This window comes from Pezoporus wallicus, unplaced genomic scaffold (assembly GCF_028554395.1).
Source record: "Pezoporus wallicus isolate ANWC-B61680 ecotype Strahan unplaced genomic scaffold, APGP_CSIRO_Pwel_v1 contig_5352, whole genome shotgun sequence".
NCBI classification, from domain to species: domain Eukaryota; kingdom Metazoa; phylum Chordata; class Aves; order Psittaciformes; family Psittacidae; genus Pezoporus; species Pezoporus wallicus.
In genome coordinates, this window is record NW_026639660.1 from 4,682,234 (window position 1) to 4,708,911 (window position 26,678).

The window sequence follows — 26,678 nt, forward strand, 5'->3', positions numbered from 1 at the left end:
CCAAAAAAAAAACAAAACACCACAACAAAACCCAAGCAAACAAACAAACTAACCCCAACCTGACTGATTGTCAGATTTTTTGCTCCAAGTAATCAAAACACTGAAGACATTATTTGTGGTGGGTTGAACACAACAGCAGCTAAGTATCTGCCCAGTTGCTTGCTCTCTTCACCTGTCTCAGCAGGATGGGGGGAAAGAAAGTACAGAAGCTGAAAGCACATGGGCCTAGATGAAGACAGTTTAATAAGTAAAACAAAGCTGCATACACAAGCAAAGCAAACTAAGGAATTTATTTACTGCTTCCCACTGGCAGGCAGATGTTTAGCTATTTATGGGAAAGAAGGGGCTCAGCATGGGTAATGATTACTCGGGAAAACGGATGCAATAAGCACAAATGTCCCCTTTCCTTCTGCTTTCCCTATGCCTTTGGTGCTTAACAAGACCTCATATGGTGTGGAATATCCCTTTGGACAATTTGGTTCAGCTGTCCTGGCTTTTTCCCCTCCCATGTTCTTGTGCATTGTCAGTCTACCCACTGTGTGGACAGAGGGAGAAAAAGTTCATATCCAAAAACCAGCACAACAACTGTAGTTTATTCATTCTTCAGGTTTTTTTCCTAGTCTGGAATTTCAGCTTAATTGCAATGGGGAAACAATGCTTAACCCTGAGAATGCCTCCATGGGTGGAACATGTGCACTGCCACATTTACAAGTGAAATTTTATATGGAAAGATAGTTGGGAAGGTGCAAATTAATAACGTGCTGAGTTAGGTAATTTACACCAAAGAAGATTTTTTTCTCCACCCTGTAAGAACAGAGACAAATAGTATATTGTTGATCTCAACTATTTCATATATTGCATCAGAAACTTGACAGCATCTCTTTTTTTCTGTTTGTCAGAGTCCACTGTTTCCCATCTTCTCTGAGCCTGTCTAGGGGGTTGTTCTGTTCTGTTTCCTCAATACCATGCATTAGCTCATTACTTCCCATTTAAAATGAATGTTAATTTCCATATAGCTTTCTAGTTAGTTTACTGGAAATAACCTGTTTTGTGACAGCAACAATCTACCATCTAGTCATAAGGCTTCTTTTCTGTCTCTGTGCTTTAAGAATCTTCAATGTATTTCTCTGTCCTAGTCATATGTGGGATAGTATTCTTACAGTTCGTTTGTTTACAGCCAGCTTTTCAAACATCTAACATCATCTTCAAACATCTAATACAGTTAATTACTTGAATCACCACAAATCATTCCTCCCCGTTGACATAAGCTATAGGGATTCGAGCCCTCAGGACTCCAGGAATGCTCAATACATCAACAATATTGTAACAAGCATTCAACTTCCTACATTAACTCTAGTACAGTTTTTTTCAAGTCACTGGACAGGTTACTTTCTGAATGTTTTTATGCTCATTTGCCATGCAAGATACTGCTGTTCAAGTTGTGAGGCACCATAGCAGTGCCTGAAAATTGAGAAAGACAAGAATGCCATGTCAGCAAAACACAAGTATTTAACAGATGATCAAAAAATCCCCAAAGAATTGAAATAGGACATTTAATTAGTCTCTGTGAAAGCAAGGCCCTGACTCATGAAGATCTGTGTTTGAGAATGTAAAGAACATGCCCAGAATTAGTTTAGAGGGTGCATCCATAGTCTGTATTGTTCTTTCCTCACTCAGAATAATCACCCAGAAGGATTTTCCTAACCATTTCCTCTGATTTTCAGGGGCAAGTTCAAGCTGGTAAGACAAGGGAAGGTGTATGCTTTCCCACTGCTTTAGAGTGGACACATTAAATGAGAGTAATCGATCTGCTAGCATATCAAGATACTTTTCACAAAAGCTTTTGTTGTTAGGTGGTGATTCACAAGAAGTCTGGAGCATAAGCATAAGGTGAGCTTTTATATAACAAAGATAATAAAAACTGTGGGAAAGAGCTTGCAAATTGGGGGCAGGGAGAAATTTGTTTTCTGGTCAGATTGTTAAACCTCACAAAACCACTGACTGGAATGAACTTTTCCAACCCTAATGCTCCAAGAAGGTAACATTTCAACTAAACTTTAACTTTGTTATTCCATAGAACAATTTTCTTCATCCACATCCTCTGTTTCTGCCTCTAGATTCTTGTTGGTTGTAACAAAAATTTATTCAGCAGAGATTCAAAATATTCACATTTTATGGAAAGATCTACAGTTTTCTGTTCAGTCATTTTGTCAACTGGCCATATACATTCCTAATATTTAAACTAATTTATTATTTTTGATAGTCTGGCAGAATATTTGGCAGCAGTATAGTAGTATAATTCTGTTGACACACATACTGAAAATGTATAAAATGTGCAAGCTGGAGTTTCAACTATATTGATATTTCTACTGATTTTTTTTTAATGTTTAAGTGTCATTAAAACAGCTATGACAAGTGTCTTGATCAGATCTCTTCAGAAGTCTGTTTTTATTTATACTACTAGGGCAGACATCACACAAACTGCACATTGGAAGATCTGTCTGCACCACACAAGGGTATTCCTGAGGTAAGTCTAGACGTATTAAAGCCAAAAGAGAAGCCTTTTCCAGTGATTCATACTGCCTCCAGAGCACAAAAGAAACATGCATAGATTAGCTCTTAGAAATTCAGGGAAACTTTAAAGGGCAAATCCAGAAACAGACTTTGGAAACAGAAATACCACATAATTCTTATATAGGAGAGATTAGCATGGGGAAATAAACAGCTACTAATATGTATGGCTTATGTTTATGCCTCCTTATTTCCATTGCAATTTATGATTTATTAGATATAAATATGCAATAATATTGTTAGGGATATCTGAACAATCTCTGACTTACCATATTGACTGTTTAATAAAGGAATGACTCAACCAAGGTATGTGTTAGTTTTCATGACTAGTAATTAATGGATATTCAGAAATGCAATTCACTTAATCCAACTTCAACTATTTTCACATTCCCAAATGTCTAAAAGGATTAGTGATTGTGTTCTGCCAGTTAGAAAGTCCATTTAACTGAATTCTTATCTTATCTTGCTGATAAATCTGTATTTAGTCTTATATTTTGTATTCTTTATTACTAATCAAGATCTTTACAGCATTCAGGTGAGGTTCAATCAATTCAATCAAAAAAATATTTTATTTCCATCAAAAAATTATAATTTTTCATAAATACTGAGATCTCATCCAAAATTTATCCTTCATGTCAGTTCCAACATTTACCTTAATTAACATATAGTTACCAGTATTTTCCCTCCCCCCTCCCTCCCTATTCCACTCCCTGGATATTAGGAAAAGACTACTTTTTATTCTTTCTAGGACAAAAATGACACATATGAAGATAAAAAAGGCCCTCTTTGGCCCCTTGCCTTTCCACCCCCTCCCTCTCCCCCCCCCCCGGCTTGCTCCAGCTCCTGGACTTCCCCTATGGATCTGCAGCTTCTAATGTCTTACAATATCAACGGGTTGACTCCTCCAATTCACTTTACACTTCATTTTTCCAATGCAGTCTTGGCATTGTCTTAACAGATAAATATCTGCAGCTTCCTGCATATATTCACTGATCAGTAATACCTCCTACCAGTGTTTACATTTGATATTCAGATTAGTCAAGTGGTTGTTCAAAAGGTTAGCTAATTAAAAATCCTAATATTAATTACTCAAAGTCTGCTGGCTAATCACCAAGGCGGGATTTCTGCGAAATCAGATACTCAAAGGCAGAATGATTATTTGCCTTACAGACACAGCATTTCAGAGAACTGTGTTAAACAGATAATTGCCCTTTATCCTTGCAGCTTCACATGAATTATGAGCAGGCTGCTATATGGTGATGGAAGTGGATGATGGTTAGGGTCACCTTCTCTTTTTCTGGGGGGGAATTTTTATGATGCAAAAAGCTATGGCCTCAAAAGACACTGTGATTAACAACAGTTTGTGATCTCACTGGGCATATGGGCACAAAAAGTAAAATGAATGTAAATGGCCATGTAAATAGCAAGGATTTAACCTGCACATTTACAAGCTAAAGAATTTAATCCAAACAGTACTCTTTTCTCTCCCTTCAGTTGTAGTCATGACAGCACATGGAAAACCTATGAAACAGGTTCCCTGTCTCATTCATCCAGGGAATATTTTTTTGATACAAAATGCTAGACTATAAAATATCACCACTTTCTGAAAACCCCAATAGATGCTTCAGACAAACTACTAAATGCTTGTCTTGGCATTTGGGAAGCCTTTTACTGAGGGAATCCATGTCCTACCTACTAGACAGCTAGCAGCAGAGTAGGCAGAAATAATCTCTGTCTCTTTGGAAAAGACCAGTGTTATGATCATTGTACAAGATGTATATCAAACTCTACAAGGCAGTTTTCCTTTTCTGTGTCAAGGTTTCCCTTGGTGGGAAGTGATTTTCAAGTAATTTCCTCACAGAAAAGAACTACCAGTACAGAAGAGGGAAAGAATAATATTTCTGTCAATTTTACTTAGTAAAGAATAATTTGACTAACTTGACTCTTTCTTTCATTTGTTCTCTGATTCATAGTTCCTACTTTCTTCAAGCAGAGAAACTGAATGCTTTACTGAGTATTCCGTACCATGATTTCCTTTGCTAGCATCTTTTCATTTTGTTCATACTAGCAGCTTTCTGTAGTCCAAAATACAATTCTTAACAAAACATTCTTGAACAGGTTTTTAATTAGGAAGTTTGAATTTAGGATTCAGAGATTGTGGTAAGAAATTCAAATTGTAATAAAAAGTTGTTTCCTGTTATATTACATGACTATAAATAACCTTTACGTTGACACATCTAAGATTTTTAAATATGGGAATGTCTGGGTCAGATTCACAAGTTACTCAACACAGGGCCATATGAATCCTTCAATAACATCTTATAGAAATGACTGAAACCAATTTCTTCTCTGTAAGTCAGAGAATGTAAGCTTTGTATTGAAATTGGATACCTATCTATCTAAATCATTCCCTCCATACAATCATTACATAGAATAAATTCCACAAGGCAGCTAGACCCCATAAGTTTTGCACTCATTTATTTGTAGTCATCAAGGAATACACAGCCCAAAGTGTACAAGCCATGCTACTTTACAGCTGAAAAATGGAGCTGTTTTGCTCAAGCACTACTTGTTCTTTTCATGTATTTCCATAAAACAAGCCCTTTTTGTCTAGAACTGCAAACTAGCAATGGCTTCTGTACATTCATTCTGAATATGCATCTACAATACTACACATTATAGAAAAGTGTGTGATTTCAACCCCTGCACTCCAGCACTGGATAGTTTCCGTGAGATATTTCATGTACTGAGCACATTCTCCTGCATGTGAGCAGGCAACGTCAGTAACAGAACAAATACTGCTTATGGGCACTAAACTAAAAATAATGCATGTAGCCATGTTCTGATACAAAGCACTGTAAGATCAATTTGAGTATTACCAAGAAGTGTAAATCACCCACTTCCCAAAGTCAAGGTTTCAAGGTACAATTCAGTTTCTCCAAAGCTATTGAAGTATACATAGCTCCAAGACAAGATGATCTCCCTTCTAAACATCAATGTGCTTGTAATCGCAGTTGTAGCTTATGTGTTTGTAATTCTCATTTGCATAATACTGCTCAGAGCTAGCTACCTTTTCTTTTTTTCCAGGAGGTCTACAGAAGGATTCAGCTTAGATGAACTTTTATTTCAGCTAAGTAGCTATCTATATGAATTAAAATTTTACAAACACCATCCACATTCCATATTTCAAGACTTTGATCCTTCTACTTCTTTTCCTAAACACATATTTCAAATTTTTAAGTGATTTATTTGGATAGTTTCATAGGTTGCCGGTCCTCAACTCAGAGACTTTAGCTTTTATTGAGCTTTCCTGACACTTCCTCTTAGCTTTGTAAAGAAAAAACTTGAGTCAAAGCAAATTCACTGCTGCAGCACACAACAGTTACAAAACACAAGAGCCAATAGCTAACAGCCTTTCAGGCACATGGGCAACTCTTACATAACCACTGTATAGGGGGGCAGCAACTCCCTCCATTTTTCATATAAATCACCAGTTTAGTTAAAACTCTTCATTCTCCAAATCTCAGCAACCCTGTACCCTGCAACTTCAAATATACATACACAAGGTAGAAAGGAATAAAATTTCACTGAGTTTAGATCTATTTTCACTTCAATCACTTCCAAGAATTGCATGTCTCTGTCCCATAAAACTTGCTATAAAAGACATTTATAAAAGTGAATAATTACAGGTCATGGAGAAGCACGAAGTGCATAACTTGCACTGAAAACAGATCAACAGTCTTTGGCATTATCAGTCTTAAGGCAGCTGAGGAAAATGTCTGTTACTCAGCAAATGTCAGGGCAGAAGCATTCAGAGGCAAAGCATTCAGTTTGCCATGGGGCAGGGATGTTACTTTCTCATATATGAGGCTAATGTCCTAGTTTTCAGGTAGCAGTGTGCACAAACCCTTGTGCAGGCTTTGTCTCTCACCCATGGGAACTTCCCATGGTAAGCCACCAGTTACACTGTTCCCACAGAAATGGATTATCAGGACAGGTTATTAAAAGAGACACTGAGCTTTTCCAAAATGCAGTTTTGCCTTGAAAATATAGTGAATCAGTTCAATAATGATCAATGGTCATAAGAGTACAATAATCCCTTTGTTGCCGTGTGACCGTAAAATAGCTTCTCCTTCATGCATCTAAGAGGTTTGCTCCAGCCTAGAGGTAAAGGAACAAGAGAGAAGTTAGAGTCCTGCCTCTTAAATAGCATTTGCAGTCCTTCAACTACAGGAAAAGAGGTGTTTGCCTCAACAAATAAAATTCTTAAGTTGAACAAAGCTTCAAACTGTTCTTTTATTACATTAACACTGATGAAAGATCAAGTTCAATTTTAGTATTAACAGAACCATTAATAAATATAACAGAAATCCAGCAGTCCCAGGTTTTATAGACAACTTTCATCAGTATTTCCCACAAAAAAGACTTTACTTTCTTGGAAAAATACCTTCCCATCTTTAGGAAAATGACCTCTCTTTTATTACTGTGATTTAAGTCAACAGGATTTGTTCAGTCTGAAATTTGATAATAGCTTCTTAAATGGGCACAATGAAAACGTGTCTGTTCAGAGCTCACTGTGATCCATTTTTTGCCCTCCGAAAACATTCATGTATGTAACACTAGTGTATGATATCATCATACCTAAAGAGTTACCCTTGATTATTTCTGGAAAGCAGAATTTTCCCAAAGAAATATCTCTGCTTCCAAAGTGACATATGTCACCCCTGTAGCCCTGACAGTGCTTTTCAAGAGAGACATGAGCCTATTAAGCTCTTGCAGAAGCAGCTGGCCCTCTGCTGCACACAGATGCTGGGAGTCATCTTGAGAGCAGAAGTCCTAAGTGGAAAACTTAATTAATATGTCTGGTGCAGAGACAGCAAACAGAAAGCAGTAGAGATTTGCATGTGAAGAAGGTGCACTAAGCTAAGGCTGGTGGAGCTATCCAGGTGGAAGAGATTTCTTTCTCTTTATTTAAAGGTTTCCATTTCCTGGCCTGGAGGAAGCTGGATAATATCTTGCTCAGTTGCCTGGTGTTTTTGTTGGTTTGTTAAAAACGGATGTAACATGCGTAGTCTTCAGGTGCTAGGAGGTAAGGTCAACCCAGAGGTACTTCCAAATGGGATCAGGTGTTGGGCTTCAAGTAAAACATTCCTGTGAGGTGTGAACAGGCTTGGGCAGGGGCCTCTCTTATATCTTTGGGGGAGTCAAACCACATAATGGTAAGTTAATGGCCAACTGTGAGTCTTCCTAGTCATGTACTTCAACAGTCTGGTATTGCAGATGCTTTCTGATTGCTTCCTTTGAGGATGTGTGATAACTGCAGGTAACAGAAAGGTAGGTCTTTTACGGAAGTTTCTTGTTTCTGTATGTGTCTTAACACACACATCCACAGAAGTTTCTTGTTTCTGTATGTGTCTTAACACACACATCCACAGAAGTTCCTTGTTTCTGTATGTGTCTTAACACCCACATCCACGAATACAGGGTCAGGCAAAATAAGCAGGCTTTTCTCCTGTCTCATTACCTTCATCGCATTAAGTGAAGCATTAAGCTTGGGTTAAAATCTTTGAAATCCAAGACATCACTAATTTCTTTAAAGATTACAGTGTCTTTTCATTGTTCCAGATGATGTTGCTGTGGCTAAATGTGCTTTTTCAATTAGATCTGTTCTCATTTCTTCTCAGTTTTCCCTAAGTCCTCAGCAATGTCTGTAGCAGTGTCGTGGTTTAAACCCAGTCAGGTAATTCGTTCACTCACTTCCCCCCCTTTTGTGCCCTCCCCCTGCTCCCAGAGGGACGGAGAGGAGAATCGAAAAGAATGCAACTCCCACAGGTTGAGGTAAGAACAGTTTAGTAACTAAGGTATAACACAAATCACTACTGCTACCACCAATGATAATAATGATAAAGGAAATAACAAGGGAAGAGAATACAACACCTCAGCACCAGCCGACCGATAACTTGCCCCCCCCCCCAGCCTGACCAAGCACCGACCGATACCTCCTCCAACCCTGCAGTCTCCCACCCCTTCCAGCTAACCCCCGTTACATTCTGGGCATGATGTGCTGTGGTATGGAATACCTCTTTGGTCAGTTTGGGTCAGGTGTCCTGTCTCTGCTTCCTCCCAGCTTCCCCTCCTCCCTGGCAGAGCATGAGGCTCACAAAGTCCTTGGCCAAACCAAAACATCTCTATCAGTTCTGTTCCCAGGCCTAAAGTCAAAACACAGCACTGCACCAGCTACCAAGAAGGAGAAAAATGATTGCTACTGCTGAACCCAGGACATAATTATTCTACAGGAACAGAGTATTTATTTTACTGGGATAGTAAAAAAAATAATCTCAATGAGCAACATAAAAAAACATCACCTGAGGTTTCAACTAAATTAGGGTTTTTGGGGATCATCTCTTGTAACAATCCAACACATATGTTCTTCCTCTTCTCTCTGGGAGTATTTAACTGCTTTCCTTTAACCTTTGTTTTTCTCACTTTAGAAAAGTTGAAGGAAATATCTTTTTAACTTTCAGTTAATAAAATCCCAGTAGCAAATTCTTTCTGGCTGGAGTTCTCTGTTGAGATGTAACTTCTGTCCTGGAAATTTACATGCTGAGGTATTTCATGATCTCACAGCATCAATACTCTGACTACTTACATTCCCAAAGCATCAGCTTGATGTTGTGTTGTATTTGAAATTAATACACATCATTAATATTTAAGCTATTAACTTCTTTATATTCCTTTAGCATCTAACAAACCAATGTGAAATCTTTTTCCCAATGTAGTTTTGAGCTTTTATTCTGAAACTGTTAGGTGCTGTATGTTTTCTTCTTCAAGGTTCTGGTGTATAATCTTGCCAAATATATATGATTTAGTGAAGGTTTACTAGTGAGTGCAAAGTGAATAAATAAGAGCAACAATAGATTCGAGCACAAAGAAGATTCAGAGACTTCTGTTAGGCAAATAAGTATTCTAAATCCTCTGAATTTACACATCATACTGCTGCTAGGACTGACTTGTGCCCCGACTTCAACTTAGAAGCCAAGCTCTGATCTAACATGCAATTCTGCAAATTCGTGTTATAAATGGGGAATTGCACATTCTGTTATTAAAAACTACTAAAACTTGGACGTCATGAGCAGCGTGAAGGCCACCGCTGTGCCCAAGCTTGGACAAAGATTAAAATAAATAATTTAAAAATAAAAAATAAAAATTGGAAAGATGGGTACAGGATCGCAAAGGCGTTTTCTTGGTTTTTTTTTCATGGGTTTTCTTTCCCTCCATGTTACTGCACCTGCTGAAGCGCAACCCCGCCGGGCGGCGCGGAGCCGCACCGCACCTGGGCCGCCCCCGGCCCGTCCCCGCCTACGCCGCCGCTACAAAAGCGGCGGCTGGGGCGCTACTGATCGTTACCGCGAAGCCCAAGCCCGAGCCGGAGCCACGCTGGGGCCCCGCGCATGGGGGGGGCCTCCCCGGACATGTCCGTCTCCCCTCCGCTCGGCTTCGCTCTCCTGCTGCTGGCGGCCGCGGGAAGGTCCCTCCCCGTCAGACGGGTGAGTGCCACCGCCGTCCGCCTAACTTACGCGGTCAGCCACCCTCGCCTGCTGGGTTTTCTCTATTCCTACCGCTGGCTCCCCGAGGTTGCTCCGCGCTCCCCCGTCAGTGCTGGGGCACTGATTGCCGCTGTCCGCGGGGAGCGGGGATGCGGCTGTGGGAGAAGCTGCCCGTGGTGTCCGGGGGCGCCTCGGGGCGGAGTTAGCAATTAAATCCGTTACTTTTTGGGTGCCCGCACTCGCAGCCGCGGGAGTGGCCGTCGCGGCGGCGGGGTTGGTGGCGGGGACTTTCCGCGGCAGGGACCCGGGGCGGCTTCGGCACCCCCGTGGAGGGTCCCGGGAATGAGTTTTATCCTTGAGGCGGCCGGGAGGGAGTAAGCGGAGAATGGGCTGATACGGGGACGCGGCACTCGGGGGACGCCTCCTCGCACCCGCAAGGAGATAACACGGGACAGACGGGGTGCTGTGGGGAAGTCGGAGCAGGGTCGCGGCGGTGGGCTGTGGTTGTGAATGGGAGCGAGCCTGGCGGGGACACGGCAGGCACGGAGCGGGAGAGAGCGGACAACCAAACCAGCCCTTCTGCTGACACCGGGGGGGGGGCGTGAGGGCCGAGGTCTGCCGGGGCGGCGCGGCTCGGCTCGGCGCTGCTTCCCGGCGCGCTGGGCGAGTTACGGTGCCGCTGCCTCTGGCCGCGCCCGGGTGAGGCAGCTTTGGCCGCCTGTTTTTGCTGTTCCGTGGGACCCGCGGTTGCGCTGGAGCACGGAGCAGCAGGCGCAGGAGGAGGCGGCACAGGCGGGGCCGGGGAAGGGGGGAAGAGAAGTATAGTTATTTGTGAGGATGGAGGCACGGACCCAGAGGTAGAGTGCAAGCTGGATCGTTTATTGAACAGATACACGATATTTATATGCTTCCAAGCAGTTAGCCAAGCACATCTGTGTTTGCCTTGCGGTTACATCAGGTGAAAGGTCTACCTGATTTTCTTATCGACATCCTCTTTCCAGTTCCGATGTCCTTGTTCCTTGCCGGTTCCAACATCTTCCAAGTACCAGTCAGGGACAGGTCACTCAACTGACTGCTGTAGGAACCTTCCCATGGTCTCTGACGGTTTCGATACGTTCCAACCCCCACGGTTATTTATGAAGAGCAGCGAGATGTGGTGTGGGTGAGGGAAGGGGTGGTGGATAAAGAAGTCTAACAGCAGTTCGGGGGGTATTTGGGGCAGAGAGGGGCAATCGAGATGAGTGTGTGGGTGGGTGTACAGCGTTGGAGGTAGCAGGATGAGTACTGCTACTGTAGGGACAAGCAAGGGCAGGCTCAAAGCTGGTCTTGTGGGCTGCAGAGGTGAAGGAAGGGACAGTGAAGCTGATGATGGATCAAGTTTACTGTCTGTAGTTTCTTTTCAGTTGCTAAGTTTTTGAAGCTACTGCTTTATACAGAACAGCACTAGGGTGATCTATTTAGTTCCTATCTAGGTCTGTAGAGCTGTGTTAGATATTGGCTTCTGGGTCTTTTTGGTGGTTTTGTTTTCTTTGCTATGGACATCAGGCCCTTAAAAGTGCAACAAGTGCAAGTTTTATCAGGGGAAATTCCAGTCAGGAAAATGTCTTCATGTGAAGATGATCAAACACTGAAATGGGGGCACAGAGAGGCTGGGGAGTCTCTACCTGTGGACATGGTTGTTATTTGACAGGGTAAGGCATTGAGCAGGTTGAGCTTGTACCACTGAGCAAACTAATGATGGGGCTGACAGAGGATCATTCTCAGCAAAGGAGTCTCCTTTAACTGGATGCAGAACTGCACGGAGGATGAAAGAAGAAAAAAGGTTCTGTGATCATCCTTTGACTTCAGTCTTGCAATAAAATGTGTACTTTTATAGCTCTTGTGACACTAGAGGGTCGTATCTGACAACTTGTCTAGAGTAGCAGTTGTGCTTGTTATATGCTGAGAAAATGTACAAAATGCTCAGTTGTAAGTATATAAAAACACGGGACTTTTGTTGTCAGCCTTTTCTTGGGTTCACTTCGAAACAGTGTTAAAGGCGATATTTAAAGTAAGCTGAAAATAGTATTGCTTAGGAAGGACTGGGTAGTAAAATCTAGGTAATAGCAATCGTCTGTGAGGTCTTCTGGCCAAGACAGTGAGGAAGGCAGAATGATTTGATACAGAGTTGGGGGAGGAAGTATTTTAGTGGTGCTGTAACTACTGTTCTGTTTTGACCTTCCCTTTCTCTCCCTCCTATCCCCAGTCCCTCAAACAAGTGAGAAATGGGAGAGAGAGAAGGGAAAGCTGAGAATGTACATAGAAGTAAAAAAAAAAAAAAAAAAAGGCCCAGGTTTTTTATTTGAGGTGGTGCTGCTTACTTGTCATCATCTTAAACGCAGCATCACTGGAAATTGCTTAATAAGTGTCTAGATCTTCCTTGCTGCACTGGTGGTAGTAAAATGACCAAGAGCTGGTCATGGCTCTTGGTCACATGGTTGCGCTGCAGAACCATATTACTCATGACAAGCCTTGTCCTTTCCCTGCTTGGTCTTTAGCAGCAATGTCCTGCTGCTCACAGAGCTGGCACACAGCTGGCTGCTGATTCCCTGCCACCTGGTTCTCTCCTGGATTTGTATTTCTACCAGTAGTTATGCTCAAAAGTTTGTTAACATAATCTTGAAGAAAGTAGTTTAAATGTCAGTGAAGAGCAGAGAGGAGCTGTGCCATAGTTCTTGATAGGGGGCTCTGTTTTCAAGCTATCCTGGTGCTTTTGTTCCACAGGTGACAGTGTGAATAATACTGGTGAAAGTACAAACAACTGAATTTAGTTGGAAGGTTGTAGATAATTTGCTTTCCTCAGCTTTTATTTTTTAATTGCTGTTGTATAGGGAAAAACACTTGCATTAATATCAACATGAATTAGAGCATATGGTATTTCAGGATGTGAATGTTATTGATGCTCGTGATTGCTACTGTGTTATTTGGGCTTATTTAGATGCAGTTGCTAGTCTCTTCTACAACCCAACAGCATGATTTCTTAGGTTGGATGTTGTAGGAGCATATATAGTTACTGCTATTTGCTCACCCTTTTGAAGCTGCTTCTAGTTGTGCAGCATCTGTTGCTTTACCCATGGGTATCTTGGATTGGGTATTTCTCTGAGAGTGCTAGCTTTGAATCCTGGTAAGCTATAATAAAAGATGCAATGTGAAGTGGTGGTCTCATTTGTTTGCTGTGCTCTGCCCTTGACAGTAAGCACAGAGGTCCCTGTGTGGTTCACAGCACGGGCTTGTGGGACCATGCCTGTTTTGACTTCTTGTATTCTATTGTGTACCCTAACACTGAGAGATCTGAGATAAAGCTCCTCATTTCCACTGTCCTGTGGATTTGTGTTCTTTAGGAGTCATTAAAGTGGGGAAACGGCTACAGAGTGTGGCTGAAAAGCAAATGGAAAAGTAACCTGGAAACTAGTGACCCCATGCAAGGATGGGGGCTTGGACTGCTTTGTGATGAGCTGGGTCTTCACCTGTGCAAAAATCCTTCCATACTTGGGTTGGCTGCAAGTTCCAAGTTACTCTTTTTGTTTCTCTGTTTTCTGCTACCCAAAGCTTGCACAGAGCTCGTTTTCTTATTGCCTGCACTCTGAAAATTAAAATGTGCCAGACCAGTCTCAGCAGCACATACTGGCAATGGTATAGAAAGCAGGAGGGGAAAGGGTGAACAGACAAGGTCTGGTGCTGTGCCACCTTGCTGTAACTATTACAAAAGGATACTTGACTGGCTTCTAGGTATTGTACGTCTTTACCAGGAATATGGCCAGGTTCTTAAAAACTTAATATTTGTGGACTGCTTAAATTCATGACTATATTAGTATGGTGTAAAACTTTGAGTTACTTAATAGCACAGTCATCTAAATTAATACAGATTAAATTGGTGACCTAAATTACTAAGCCCTTTATGTATTAAGAAATAATGGGGGTGGGGGAGAGAAGGGGTTGTTGTTTTGCTTTCCTTTTTTTTTTTTTTCTAAGAAGCAGCTTTAATTTTCTAGAAACTTTATAAAGCTAATGACAGTGCCTGTGTTACAAAGCCAGATGGCCTAACACAGCAAATCTGATTATACAAGCTAAAAAGAAGATACTTGTTATAAATACCAAACTTAACTGTATGGAGCGAATAAAAACATTTGAGGCTTAAGGAGTGTCAGGATATCCCATCTCCAAGGGCGAGAAAAAAGGACTGTAGTTCATACAGTGAAACAATGACTTGACCCTTGGCATTGTTTTAAAGCCCTGATGTGTGGTCTGGGCAAGTTTAAGTTAGTGAAACATGACAAATCTTTCTACTTTCCCCCTATTTCTAGTGCAATTACTGCCCTCCCCTACCTCCCCCCTCCTCGGCAGCAGTCTGAAAGAGTTTGTGCGAAAGTACTTGAGACGAAGTGTAGGCAGATACAAGTCGGGACGTGTTTCATGGCTTTACCAGCAGTGAAGCATATGTAGCTCTCTTCTGTGAGAAGAAAAACTTGTGTTCTCAAACTGATGGAAGTAATGGAGCTTTGCAAAGCTAAGACCACATCCTCCAAAAGTTGTAGCTCTACAGCTGCAGTAAAGTTCAGTGACAGTGGGCCTGAGAGATGAAGCATAAACAGTTCTGTGGCTGTCAAACAGATTTTTAAAGGTATTGTATCATATCCTGTTTCTGTTAGCCTGTCAAACTAAACTGAGCTTCAGTTTGCTGGGGTCGTTGATCATCAGTCATTTGAGAGGAAAAACCAGAAGGAGCTGTTATCGCTGAAATCACAGGGCCTTCGAAAGTTTATAAATTGTAGAAGTCTGTAGCAAAACTGATTGCTTCCTCTGCAGTGCTGTAGGTGAATTGAAAGCTATTATCTTTGTGTTTGGCTTCTTTCATTTTCTTTCATTAAAAGCTCTTGCATTTCTTTCTCTGCAGTACACCAGTGTGTGTACTGCCACCAAGGCTGTCTGCTCAAGTTTCCTTGGTGCAGTACATCAGTTCTATTAGTCTGTGTCTTGACAGAAGTAAGTTTATACAATAGCAGATACGTCTTTGCTAAGGAAAGAAGTTGTCTGCTCCGTAGATAAGAGGCCTTCTATTTAAGCCCTACAATGCTGTTTTCTTGTGAGGCAGAATTAAAACATCAGGCAGGAACTCCTCTAATTAAATCAATTCTCCCTAACCTAGCTACCCGAGAAAAGAGTTTAATATTGGCATCCAATACTTCCCATCAGAAGAGGGATGGGGTAAACAGTATCTAGGGATCTCTAGCTTGCCAAATAGAAGGTAGCCCCTTCAAACATCATATTTTTATACAAAATGCAGCAAATTTGAGCTTATGATAGGTGAATGTAGGTTTGCTGCTGGTGGCTGAATGCTGTTCTTTGCCTCGTTTTGTTCGGTTTTGGAAACTTGATGTTTATAAATTTATAACTACACTGGCCTATGATCTGTTGCATTCCAGTGGTCCTTTAGCGTGAATGTGGAGGAGCTCGTGAAGAGTGTGTCAGTCCTCACAGGTAGGAGGAGAACCTCCAGGCAAGGTTGCATAGTCATCATCATTGTGGCTTGTAAGCATAAGCATGGGAAGTCCACCTCTTCTGCTGAAGGAAAGCAGATTACTCTTACTGCTGTAAATGTGGATCCATGCAAACAAAAACTCCCTACAGTTTTCTTAAGGGCTTCAGTAAGCCTTACAGACAGCATTCCTGGAATACAGTGTGGCAGATCTTTGTGGAGAACAGGAGTAGATTTCCACCAGGTATCTTTCCCTTACTCTTTATGGCCTTTCTTCTTAAAGAAACAAACAGACACTGCCCCTCTGATGTATGTGGATGAATTGGTACAGCTTGCTAAGTGCAGACACGATAGCATAAGAATCTTTTTCCCAAAAGCTTGCATGAAAGCCTTGTGAGCGAACACCCTGCCCTAGGTTCAAGTATTGCTTCTTAATAGGCTCATAAATACTGCAGCTATGTATATAATAGACACAGGCTTAATTTAATTGAATGAACAATTGAAAAATGGTAACAGGGTAGAGGAAATTGTAGTTTACACATGTGGAAAAGAATAGTTCCTTCATCTGGGCATTTTACTGGCCACATCTTATTGCTGTTTCACTATAATTGATTGTTAATAGATTGCTGTCCTGGTGCAGTCTGGTATTGACTGCTATTTTTCTTGCAATTGATTGCATTTCATTTTTAATTCACTCTCTTGCCATCTTTTTCCTAAGTTGTTTTATCCTTTCTCAGTTACCTTATTTTTCTGTCTTGTGCTCTTCTGTCCATTGAGCTCATCCACATTGTCCTATTGTGTTCTTGCCTTGTCTCGCTTATACATGTGCCCTGCTACTCTCCCAGTGCCTTCAGGACAATTTTTTAATCCTGCATTCTTGTCTTGGTATGCAGTTTCAGCTGTTGTTTGCTGCTGCCCTTTTCCTTGCTCTGTTGCTACTTCTGTGCACTCTCTCTGCCACACTATGGGAGAAGTCTAGGAAAATAATCCCACTTTCTGGTTGTGCCTTGGAAGCAGCTGAAGAGTCAAGATCTGTGCGGAAGAATCTTTGGCTAATGGTAAACAACTCCTTGAGCATGACTGAGAAGCTTGTGGCTCTTCTGGTGTCCTGCTTTCTTCACTACCTCCTTTTTCCTTAAAGGACAAGTGAGCACAAGTTAGTGCGCTGTCTAGATTTTGTTATACTTGGGGCATTTGTCTGCTCATCCACTCGTCTTTCTTAACTATTGTTCAGACTGGTTTTCCCCTGGTCCTTTATGAAACTGCGCTGCTTTTCTGAGTAGAACATTTTGGCAGCCTCTCTGACACTGCAGTTCTGGTGCTGCTCAGCACATCAGTCTGAAGACTGAGCCACACTGAAAGGTAAACAAACACACTTCTGTGACAGGCCTAAGGCAAAGCTGAAAGGCAAATAGAGCTCTTGTGTATATATTCTTCTCTAAATGGGAATGGTGGCCACCAAGACTTTTGCATTGGGTACATGTCTGGTGCTTGGCAGAAGCTTATGGAACAGTCCTCCTACATGACAGCACATTTTTTGTGGCAGTATGAGTAGTTTAGACTGTGACTTGCTCTTGCACACGGGCAAGCCAAATGCAGGCAAGAAGCTCAAGTACCAGAACATCTGCCTCTTGAGTGCTCCACTCTGTTCATAGCTGTGTTTCTCTGGTGCTTTGAAAGGTGGTTCAGCTACTTTTGAGCATGCCTTATGTGTTGAAGCAAGTTTAGGAATGGCAAGCTTTACCATGCTGTCTACTGAGCTCTGATAATCAAAGATGTGCAAAACTCCTTCAAAAGGGTTGTATAGATTGCACCTTTTAAAATCAAGCATGATATATTTCAGGATATGTAGCATTGATCTTTCTTCTGAATTTTGTTAGCGACAAACGTCTATGTGTTTCTTTGATATAGGAAACAGCTGTCTTATTCTTCTATATGCTAATAGTCCTGCATTCTTTCTGCTCTACCGATACATGCATTTCTCATGGTATTGGCCAGCATCCGGATGCTGTATTAATTCTTATGTATTGTTTCATTCTGAAAATTGTTTTTTTTTTCTTCTCAAAGTATATTCTAATTGTTTCATTGTAGCTCAACTCTGCAGCTACGTTTCAATGTACAGAGTGTTTTTAATGTGACACATTATGAGTAAAATACTAACCCCTACATTTCCATGTAAGTCACCTTTAAAATGGATTAAAATGGATAATTAAAATGGATATTGGTACAGTGGGGCATGGGTTACAAATGAGAAAGCTCTGTAACATTTGATCAATGATATTCAGTTAGGTCAATCTCTATCTTCCTCCTGCAGTCCCATTCCTTCCAAATAAAAATTTTCTGTGGTACAACACTAGTTATACAGAACAAATGAAACTTTTAGGTATTATTCCTTAAGATGGGAAAAATTAAAGGTATAGTATTAGATCTGAGTTACTTGAAATAGCTATTGGTCTTTGCTGTTGTCAGATGCTGTGGAGTCCTCTAATTTATTGCCCTTTTCAGTACCGTTTCTTAATGAAGACAAATTCATCAAGTACTGTTTGAAATGCATCACTCTAAGAATAACAAAAAGATCCCATTCCTTTTAAACCCAGTGACTCTGCTAGCAGAGTATGCTCTGGAAAATGAGAGACAGGAAGCTGTTATATATTGTTTACAGTGACACTGTGTAGTTACAAATTTTATGTCACATAAATTAAGGTGTATTTGTAGTAGACTGTTTTCAAAAAGCCCCAAATCTTTAATATGTATGACTTCTCAAAATGAAATATGAAGCATCACAGATGTGGTATGGAAGACATTCAGGTATAAAGGTGGTCAGAAACATCCTGTTCAAGCAGTATTTCAGAAAACTAAGTTCCAATACATTTAGCATTTATAGATGTGCTTTAAGTGTAGGGCTTGGCACTCCTTGTTATTAGTTGAATTTAGCTAAAAGTTGACACAGGAAACTTGAAACCAAAAAAAACCCTGCATCCAGTGTCATTCAGATTAGCTCCCTATGGACTTCCAAGGGACAGCTATTGTTAGTTAAAGGATAAACTTGCAATGGGAGACATCTGTAGAATAATTCACTGTGTTCTGAATTGTTCATTGCTCTTTGGGGATTAAGACACCTGATGGTAATGAAAATGGCTATTAAAGCTTTCTAGAATAAAATTATTACTAATGAGACAGAAGGATAAAAGAATGTTTCAACTCTTAATGGCCTTGCAATAATAGAGAAGGTTGTAAATGGCAGGAAACAAAGCTGGAGTTTGAAACTGCATTTGTTGTTAGTTGTTTTTATGTCTAAGCTACATTGGTGTCTCAGGGCTGGGATAATAGAGTGGCTGAAGTTGGAAAGAACCTCTGGAGGTCATCTGGTCTAACCTCTCTGCTCAAGAAGGGCCACTTAGTTGGCCCTGTAATGGAAAAAAAAAAATTTACCTGTGCTGATGGGTCATTGAGCAGCCAAGGAGCTCTGTTTTCTAATGTGTTTTTCTAATTCCTTGCTGCTTATGGCAAATGAGTGTTGGGACATCCTCAAATGATACTAGGAAAGTTTCATTTTTTTCCCCACTCCTACCTTCTTTTGCACTCTGCCACTGGTCATCCTTCTTAATTAGCTAGGAGCTGAGTTTACATGTGGTATTTCACCATTCAAAACTTTTTTTCAAGGTACAGATATTTAATTCATTTCCATACAACAGACTTATAATCGCCTGATTGGGCTCTACGTGATTGCACCAGCAATGAAACATGGTTACAGAAATGGGCAGATGATTACATGGGTTAATCTCATCCCTATATATTAATTCTAGAGGAAGCTATTGCTGTTGTAGACTGATAGTTTTATGTGGAAGAGTCCTTGAGTCAGTGTAGCTTTCATTGCTTCTGCTTGGTTTTGGCGAAAAGGTGTCACAAGCTTTCCAAATGCAAACAGCAGTCTCTTGTTTCAACCTATATGGTGATCTTTCAGGATGCTCTTTCTTTTCCCAGAAAGAAGAGAATAGAGTTTTCTGGGTTTGTGTGTGTTTGTGTTGCTGGTTGTTTGGTGATTTGGTTTGCTGGGTTTTTTTTTTTTTTGAGGGGGCAGGGTGTGCTGTATTGTGGGGAAGCTTTCAAAACCTGTTCAGGATAAAATGCTTCTTGTTTTCAACAGAAAACTGAAATTTTTGTGTGGGGGATGGGTGGGAAGTACATGCTTTCAGCTACAAAAAGTAGTTGTGATTCTTTTTGGAGTCAAGGCTCTGACTTCGGCACACGGGAAAGAGGAGAAGATAGGTAACAAACTGTCCATGTTGTTGCCATACGGTTTGTCTGAGCGATAAAGGGAGATATGCCATACAAGACAGTGGTTGTTGGTGGCAAGGAGTCTGGCCGGACTGAAGCTTGTGGCTCATTCACAAGCTGTTGTTCTTTATTAGAGGTGGGTTGTTTTTTTTATCTTGCATAGTACCTGCACTTACAGGTAGAGTCTTTTTTCTAGGAATAAGGACTAGAATAGTCAGGTAAAAAAAGAATCTGAGGTGGCTCAAGATTTCTATTAAATGTGTCCATATGGCCCCTCTGCAATGTGGTGGAATACCGTGTGGCTGATAGGTGACAAGAAATGCCTAGGTTTGGGCTTGGAGGTGTGTATGCTCTTTTTCCTTGACTGTCTTGCACAGAGAGATTTAGAGTCTCAAAATTTTAGTATCTTGCTCTCTTCGTTTTAGAAAAATTGAGTTAGGGGATTAACATTACTTTAGGTATATATTTTAATTATTTAATAGTGCAATGGGTTACAGTACTGTCTTGCATTTTGCATAGAAAGTGGGAGCAGTTGTCACTCAGTATTAATACGAAGGTAGGATGATTGTCACACATGTGTTTTGCTATAATCTGTGCAGAAGTATGACCCCTTCCAAATACCTGTTTTGGAGAAGGAGTGGTAGTAATGAGCTTTCTTTTCTGTGTGCTTAATTTACCAAGTCTGAGTGCTTCGATGCTAATATGGTAGCTGCCTTGGAAATATCTGTAATAGCTACAGAAAGCTTTTTTTTTTTAATTGAGTTGGGGTTGAAGGGCTGTGTTTCTCTGAAAATGTTCTTGGTTCCTGTATAATTGATTGGGGGGGGGGGGGGGGGGGAGGGGGGGTTACAGCTGCCTGGTAGACCTCTTAATAAGATTATTTGTACTATTGAACAGCATACTCTTTAGAGCCAGGCGTTTAACAAACTAAGCTGTCAGTCGGTGCTACACATACTACTTAGGAAGCTTAAAGGCTGTAACAGTGAGAGAACCAAGCTAATGTAAACATCATTTATAGTTCATGAGGTTAACTTTGTACTTGCTCAAGCTTTCAATAATTAGTTTCCTTCATGGCTGTCCCATGTATTGCCTCTTGCTTGTAGAGTTCTCAGGTTCAGCAACATGGTCCAGGCTGTCTTTAATCTTTGCTGTTCTGTCCCCTGTTGTCTTTGAGAATAACTGTATAGTCTGTCTTCAACAGAAAGACTTACAGTCCTCTTTAATCTTGGCTTTGCCATTCTATCTGAGCTGTTTGGCGTAATGCTTAAATAAAGCACTAAAGAAAATTCATGCATTCAGGTAATTAATGAATATGCTGCCTTTCAGAGAAAGGGAGGAAGGTGAGCCTGTGTACTGGCTGATCAAGAGAAACTAAATTTGCAGTTAGTGTGCTAGAAAGAGCTTGCATAAAAAGCCTGAATTCAAAATAATTTCAGTTGTCCCTAAATTACATCTGACATGATGATGATCTTTATGTTGATGCTACTTTATAGTCTCAGGAGTTTTTTGGTTTGTTTTTAATTTATAGCTGTTCTTATTCTTCCCTCTTTCCCCTGTTTTTGTCATGCTGGAAATATTTGGAGCAAAATCAAGCTCTGGAAATAAACAGATTTATTGCAGTGTTCAAAGTATCTCTATCCTGCTCAATGGACAGCTGGGATCAGCACAGAAGAAAAGTTTCTTGAGAGGCAGCGTGGGCAGCAGACCGAGTTACTAGGAAATAACTGAAGATAATTTCACAACAAATTTGTAGAGAGCTTGGAACACTGTCAAATATGGGATGACAGGCAGCCGACATGGCTGTTGTGAGTCAACTGCTTAGTGCTTGTTTTGCAATGCTCTTATTTAATTTTATAATCCAAAGTGGAAAAAAACCCCTCTTTGAATAGCTGGGAATGGAAAGTATCAGCCTACTTTGGTCTTCACTAAATCACTTTCCCTTCTTTTCCCCCTCATCTCTCTTTTCCTCCACCCTGGCAGTTTCTCAAGTTATTGGCCATTTCTGGTCCAAGTAATCTGACAAGAGAAATGTTGTGTGGGTTACTGTCCTTTCCATTAGAAGTTCTAGTAGAAACAAAGCAGACAAGCTGGCCAGTCTCCTGGGTGTTTGTGTGGTTGCTCAAAGCTGCTCAACTAAGGAGCTCCTCCAGGGAGCATGTCACTGCTCTGGCCAGAGTTGTCTTCCTGTCCCCCATAATGAGATACTACCTTTTTTGGTTGTGTTGTTTCTTTCCTTGAACTCCATGAAATGGATGCTTCTGACCCGCTCCAGTTAAGAGTGAGGCTTTTAGGATTTGGTTTTGTTGTTGGGTTTCTTGTTTTGCTCCCTGCCCACCCCCCCAAACACTTGTTTATATAGTGATCAGCCTAGGGAGTTCCTGTACTCAACCGGGGCCTTGCTAAGTTACAGTGATGAGCACTGGCATTTATTTTGGTTTTCAAAAGCTAATAAACCCACCATTTTCCCCCCTGTGTGGTGTAGGTTGTTTTTTTTTTGTTTATGGTTTTTTGTTGTTTTGGGATGTTTTTTTTTGGTGGTGGTTGTTTTTTTTGTTTTGTGTTTTTTTTTTTTTTAACACTATATAACCGAGTCCTCATTTAGGAAAGAGGAAGTAAAAAGGTTGACATTTTAATGAATTTGTGACTTGCCCATGTTAATAATTGGCAACTGTTGTGTGCGAAAGATGTTAAGATAGGTTTGCATGCATAAACTTATTCACATGATCTGAGTAAGTCTTGGTTGTCAAGAAAGAGGAGGCACCTTACAGTGACCTGAACAGAGGCTGTTCCTGCAGGTTGCTGGAGGAAAAGGTTTTTAATGTACCTCCATTTCTAGCCGATTTGGCAGTGGGCTCTAAGAATATAATCAAAGCTGACCTTTCTTTCGTTTTGACTTGGTACTTTTAATTCCACAGGGGTAATAAGAATGCTTGGCTCATGAAGTAAAATCTTAATTGCAGCATATTCTGTGGTGTCTATGTACCACCAGATGTAAATCTTAAAGGTCTAGCAGACCTACTGACTTAGTCCTTCCTAGGACTTCAAGTCTGTGATTTTATTAGTTAATTATGAGTAATAACTTGGTTTATTTTGTGAGGTTTGTTTGTTGTTTTTCTAAAGAAATACTGGTGAGTGCTTTCAGCTTGCTGAGAGCTAGGTGTGACAGAGTAATAAGACATGAAGAGACAAGCTGTGGTAATGAGTTTCTTTTAGAAGGTGCTCTAATAAAAAATGCGAGAGCATCTCAGACAGCTTTGAATCTCGGGTTAAGATGTGCTGTGTAACATACTAAGTAAAAATGAATTTAAGTGTCTTGCATGTAAGAAAGGAAGGTAAGATGGCTGGGAAATTTAGGTAGAATCCAATAAAGTTAGAAAGGGAATGGAGACTACTAATGCTTCCATACTGTGAATTCACTTAGGGTCTTGTACTTTGAGTCATCTTCCTAGACTCTACATACACTCAGTGAGAGGGAGAGGAAACCAACAGCAAGAAATGAAAAAGGCAAGTGACATGTAATGCTGTACTCTCAGGATGCCTTGGAAGGGTAAGAGGGGTGTGCGTATGCATACATGTGGATGGTGTGATTTTTTTCAGCAGAACTTTCACATACAGTGGCTAATTTACCTAATTTAGGTGTTTCAGTGAACTTTCTATTCCTGACAGTCTATGCTGCTAAAGCAGATAGATACCCAAGGTGGAAGAGAGACTACTGTCTCTAGTATGTCAATGAGATACTTTGTTAGCTGTGAGGGACAGATTTAATATTTGGGTGAGGTAGTCAGGTATAAAAGCTTTTGCCAATCTCTAGAAAGCAGATGTGATTTGCAGCCTTGATACTGCAGCACTTCCATCTACAGATTTTGATTTGTTTACCCAATCTATTGCTTCTGCTAATTGGAAAAGTAGAAAGAAATGTAAGCTACCATCTGCAGCTGCAAAGCTGAAAGAGTATTCTGTAATTATAGAATACTCTATAATAGCAACTTTCTAATACTTCTAACTAAAATACTTCTAACTTTGTGTTAAAAATGCTGATAGTGTCACTTGTACTTCTAGCTGTGTATTTGTCTTCTGTAATGACTTTCTTGGAAGTAGTGGCTAAAGTAACTCCAGCAATGATGTAAAACAAAAAGGTAAAAAAAATGATGGCAACAAATGCAAACCAGCAGTTTAAAAATTCTAATGAAGGTTAAAGTATCAGAAAAGGCTGGGGCTAAGGGACAACTAGCTCCTTTGTCCGAAATCAACTAAGTCCTAACAGTAGTGGGTTGGGGAAGTCTGACCTCTTCCTTAGGGCTCCAGAGCCAAGTTAGCACGGGACTGTATCGTAGCAATACTATGAAAAGTTTAATTTGTGTTTGCTTTCCCTAGTATCTATTAGCTGTTTAATCTGGTACTCCTCCAGTAGTATTGTGAAAAGGTTGAAAAATGGTCTAACATCACCAACCAACCTGTTATCTAGGGAAAATGGAAGTGGATGTATTTTATTTGCATCAGTCCCATTTTATTAATTACAACTATTGTGATATACTTCATGTTTTACAAGGTAATTCCTTTTAAAGAAACTTATTTGTATGGTTAATTGAACTCGGACCACAAGTAAGTGCAGAATTCAGTGAGGGTAATCAACCGCAGTAGCAGCTTTCCTAAGGGTCCAGTCACTTGAAGTCTTCAAGTCAAAATTAGATGTGTCTGAGTGGTGTTTTCTGGTTAAGATGGCATGTGTGAGATGGATGTGGAAGTTAGTATGGGGCTTTAGAAAGAAATTGATTAGATTATCATCATTGGTACTTCTGGCCTCAGGATCATTGTGGTTGCTGTGTACCATTCCTAGTGGCAAAAGGTGAAAAACTGTGAGTTGTCAAGTAATGAGCATAGATGAAAAGACCTTAAGGGCTATTTCTCCAATAGCTGAAGTCCTCAAGTGTTGGCTGCGTTGTGAGCAATAAACATTTGTTTCTTAGCTTAACATTTCTGTACAGGTAGTGGGCTTCATTTTAGGCTTCTCTTAGTTCTAAGGTGGTGGATAATTAAGATTATACTTACACCTCATTGAGCTGTGCTGCTTTTGGCTCTGCTTCACAGCACCTCTTATACTTTTCAAATATTTTGTGTGTTTAATTTTACCCTGGAGAGTTTGCTTGTCCAGCTTACAGCGTTGTGATGGCATGAGCGCTTATGGCAGCATACGGAGAAGAGGGGAGCATGGCATGGGGGAAGAAATCAGAGCCTTTCTCTGGGGAGCCACTTATTTTTTAGCAGCAGTGCTGGTTTATGCACTTCAAATGCCACTAGGTATGCCGTAAGATGACTCTGTTCCAGAAGCGTGTCTTCAGGATGAACTGAGATATAAACCATAATCTTTTGCAGAGCAAGTTAGTTGAGAGAGCAGACTTCCTCAGAAAACACGTCAAATAAAGCCACTGCTATTTAAATTCCCAACTTTTTTCTCTTGTCTCTCTGAATCTATTCTGTTCCTACAAGTGCTGTTTGATTTAAGATTAATGTCAGATGGGAAGTATGTGGCTGTGAAACTACTAACATGGAACTAATGGAATGACTTTAATGCCTTTAAGTGACCTCTACATTTTCAGCTTTATTACTGCATGGTCACCGCTTCCCTCAGTGCTTTGAAAATTGGAGTTGGATGAGGGGAAGCTAAGGTGCACAACTTTAACCTTTGTCAAAATGAATATTTTGACTTGAATGGAGGGGGGGAGCTCTTTCTTCTGTGTTTCCATTTGTTCAGGCTAGACAGCTTTCTTGAAGTTGCCTGAGTGTTTTTCTTTGCTTGGCTTATGAAGTTGTTTAACCCTGCTCTTGGACTTTATCCAGCATCTTGCTTTCTTAAAAAAAAAAATGTGCTTGCTGCCTTAACAGCAGTCTTCTGTTGCTCACTTTTACCCTCTCTTTTGAAGGTCTCTCCAAAGAAGGGTAGGAAGAAATGTAAGTACACTCAGCTTTAATATTAATAAAATTGCAGTTCTCTTCTGGGGCTTAACCCACAAACCTCTTCAGCTCCATGTACCTCTGTGAGAGTATAGAAAGGGAAGAAGGACTCAGGGGGAGACAGGCTGATTTCCATGGAGGGTTCTGTCTTTGAAACTGGCTGTTGGTACAGCAGTCCTGCAGGGCTGAAGACTGTGATATCTGCCTGAAGTCAAGAAGTAAGATTCAGCCCTGCTCTGGGCTAAATCTTAGGGTGGAAGGAAATCCACTGATTTCCTGCGTGTGACAATGATGTTGTGAGACTCCACTTCCACTTCATGAAGAATAAAGCTTGCTAGAAGTGGCCTGAAGATGGGATAGGGATAAACTGAAAAGCTAGAGGTTACCTGTTGCATCGGAGTTCCTCTCTTGTGCTACTGTTGGGAGGCAGAAGTGTGGTAGCATGTGGGACTGCCTTGCTGAACAAATGCACAGACCCTTTGCTACTGATTCAGCTTGTGCAGTCAGTGCCAGGATCCCTGGGAGGGAGAGGGACTAAGTATCTGAATATTATGTATGCAAAGTTAATGCAATGGAGGTAAGAGTGTAGAGGAATAGGGAGAACATGGTACTGAAATGGGCTGCAGGCTGCTTGCTCATTTCTTTCCTAATCAAAATACTTGCAGAGGGCATTGGGAAAATTGCTGGTTTGTTTGAGAGTCTAATGGTGTAGAATGCTTGATAAACTGGCCCGACATTAACTACAGAAAGAAATGTTTGAGGATTGGTTTTTTTTGTTGATTTGGTTTTTTTTTAAATTCTTAAACTACAAAAGC

The 26,678-nt window shown here is 40.8% G+C and overlaps 1 protein-coding gene across 2 annotated transcripts in view; it reads left to right on the forward strand.

Moving 5' to 3' along the window:
* The first annotated feature begins 9,987 nt into the window (after nucleotides 1-9,987).
* Nucleotides 9,988-26,678, forward strand: part of GLP1R (glucagon like peptide 1 receptor) — an 86,375-nt gene continuing 69,684 nt past the window's right edge. The window contains exon 1 of one of the 2 annotated variants that reach the window (XM_057415406.1): nucleotides 9,988-10,118. In XM_057415406.1, coding sequence (XP_057271389.1) covers nucleotides 10,023-10,118 — 96 coding nt within the window. In that variant the 5' untranslated portion in view covers nucleotides 9,988-10,022. Of the gene's footprint in view, nucleotides 10,119-10,863; nucleotides 10,938-26,678 lie in introns of those variants that run through there. The other variant, XM_057415407.1, reaches the window with a different exon arrangement.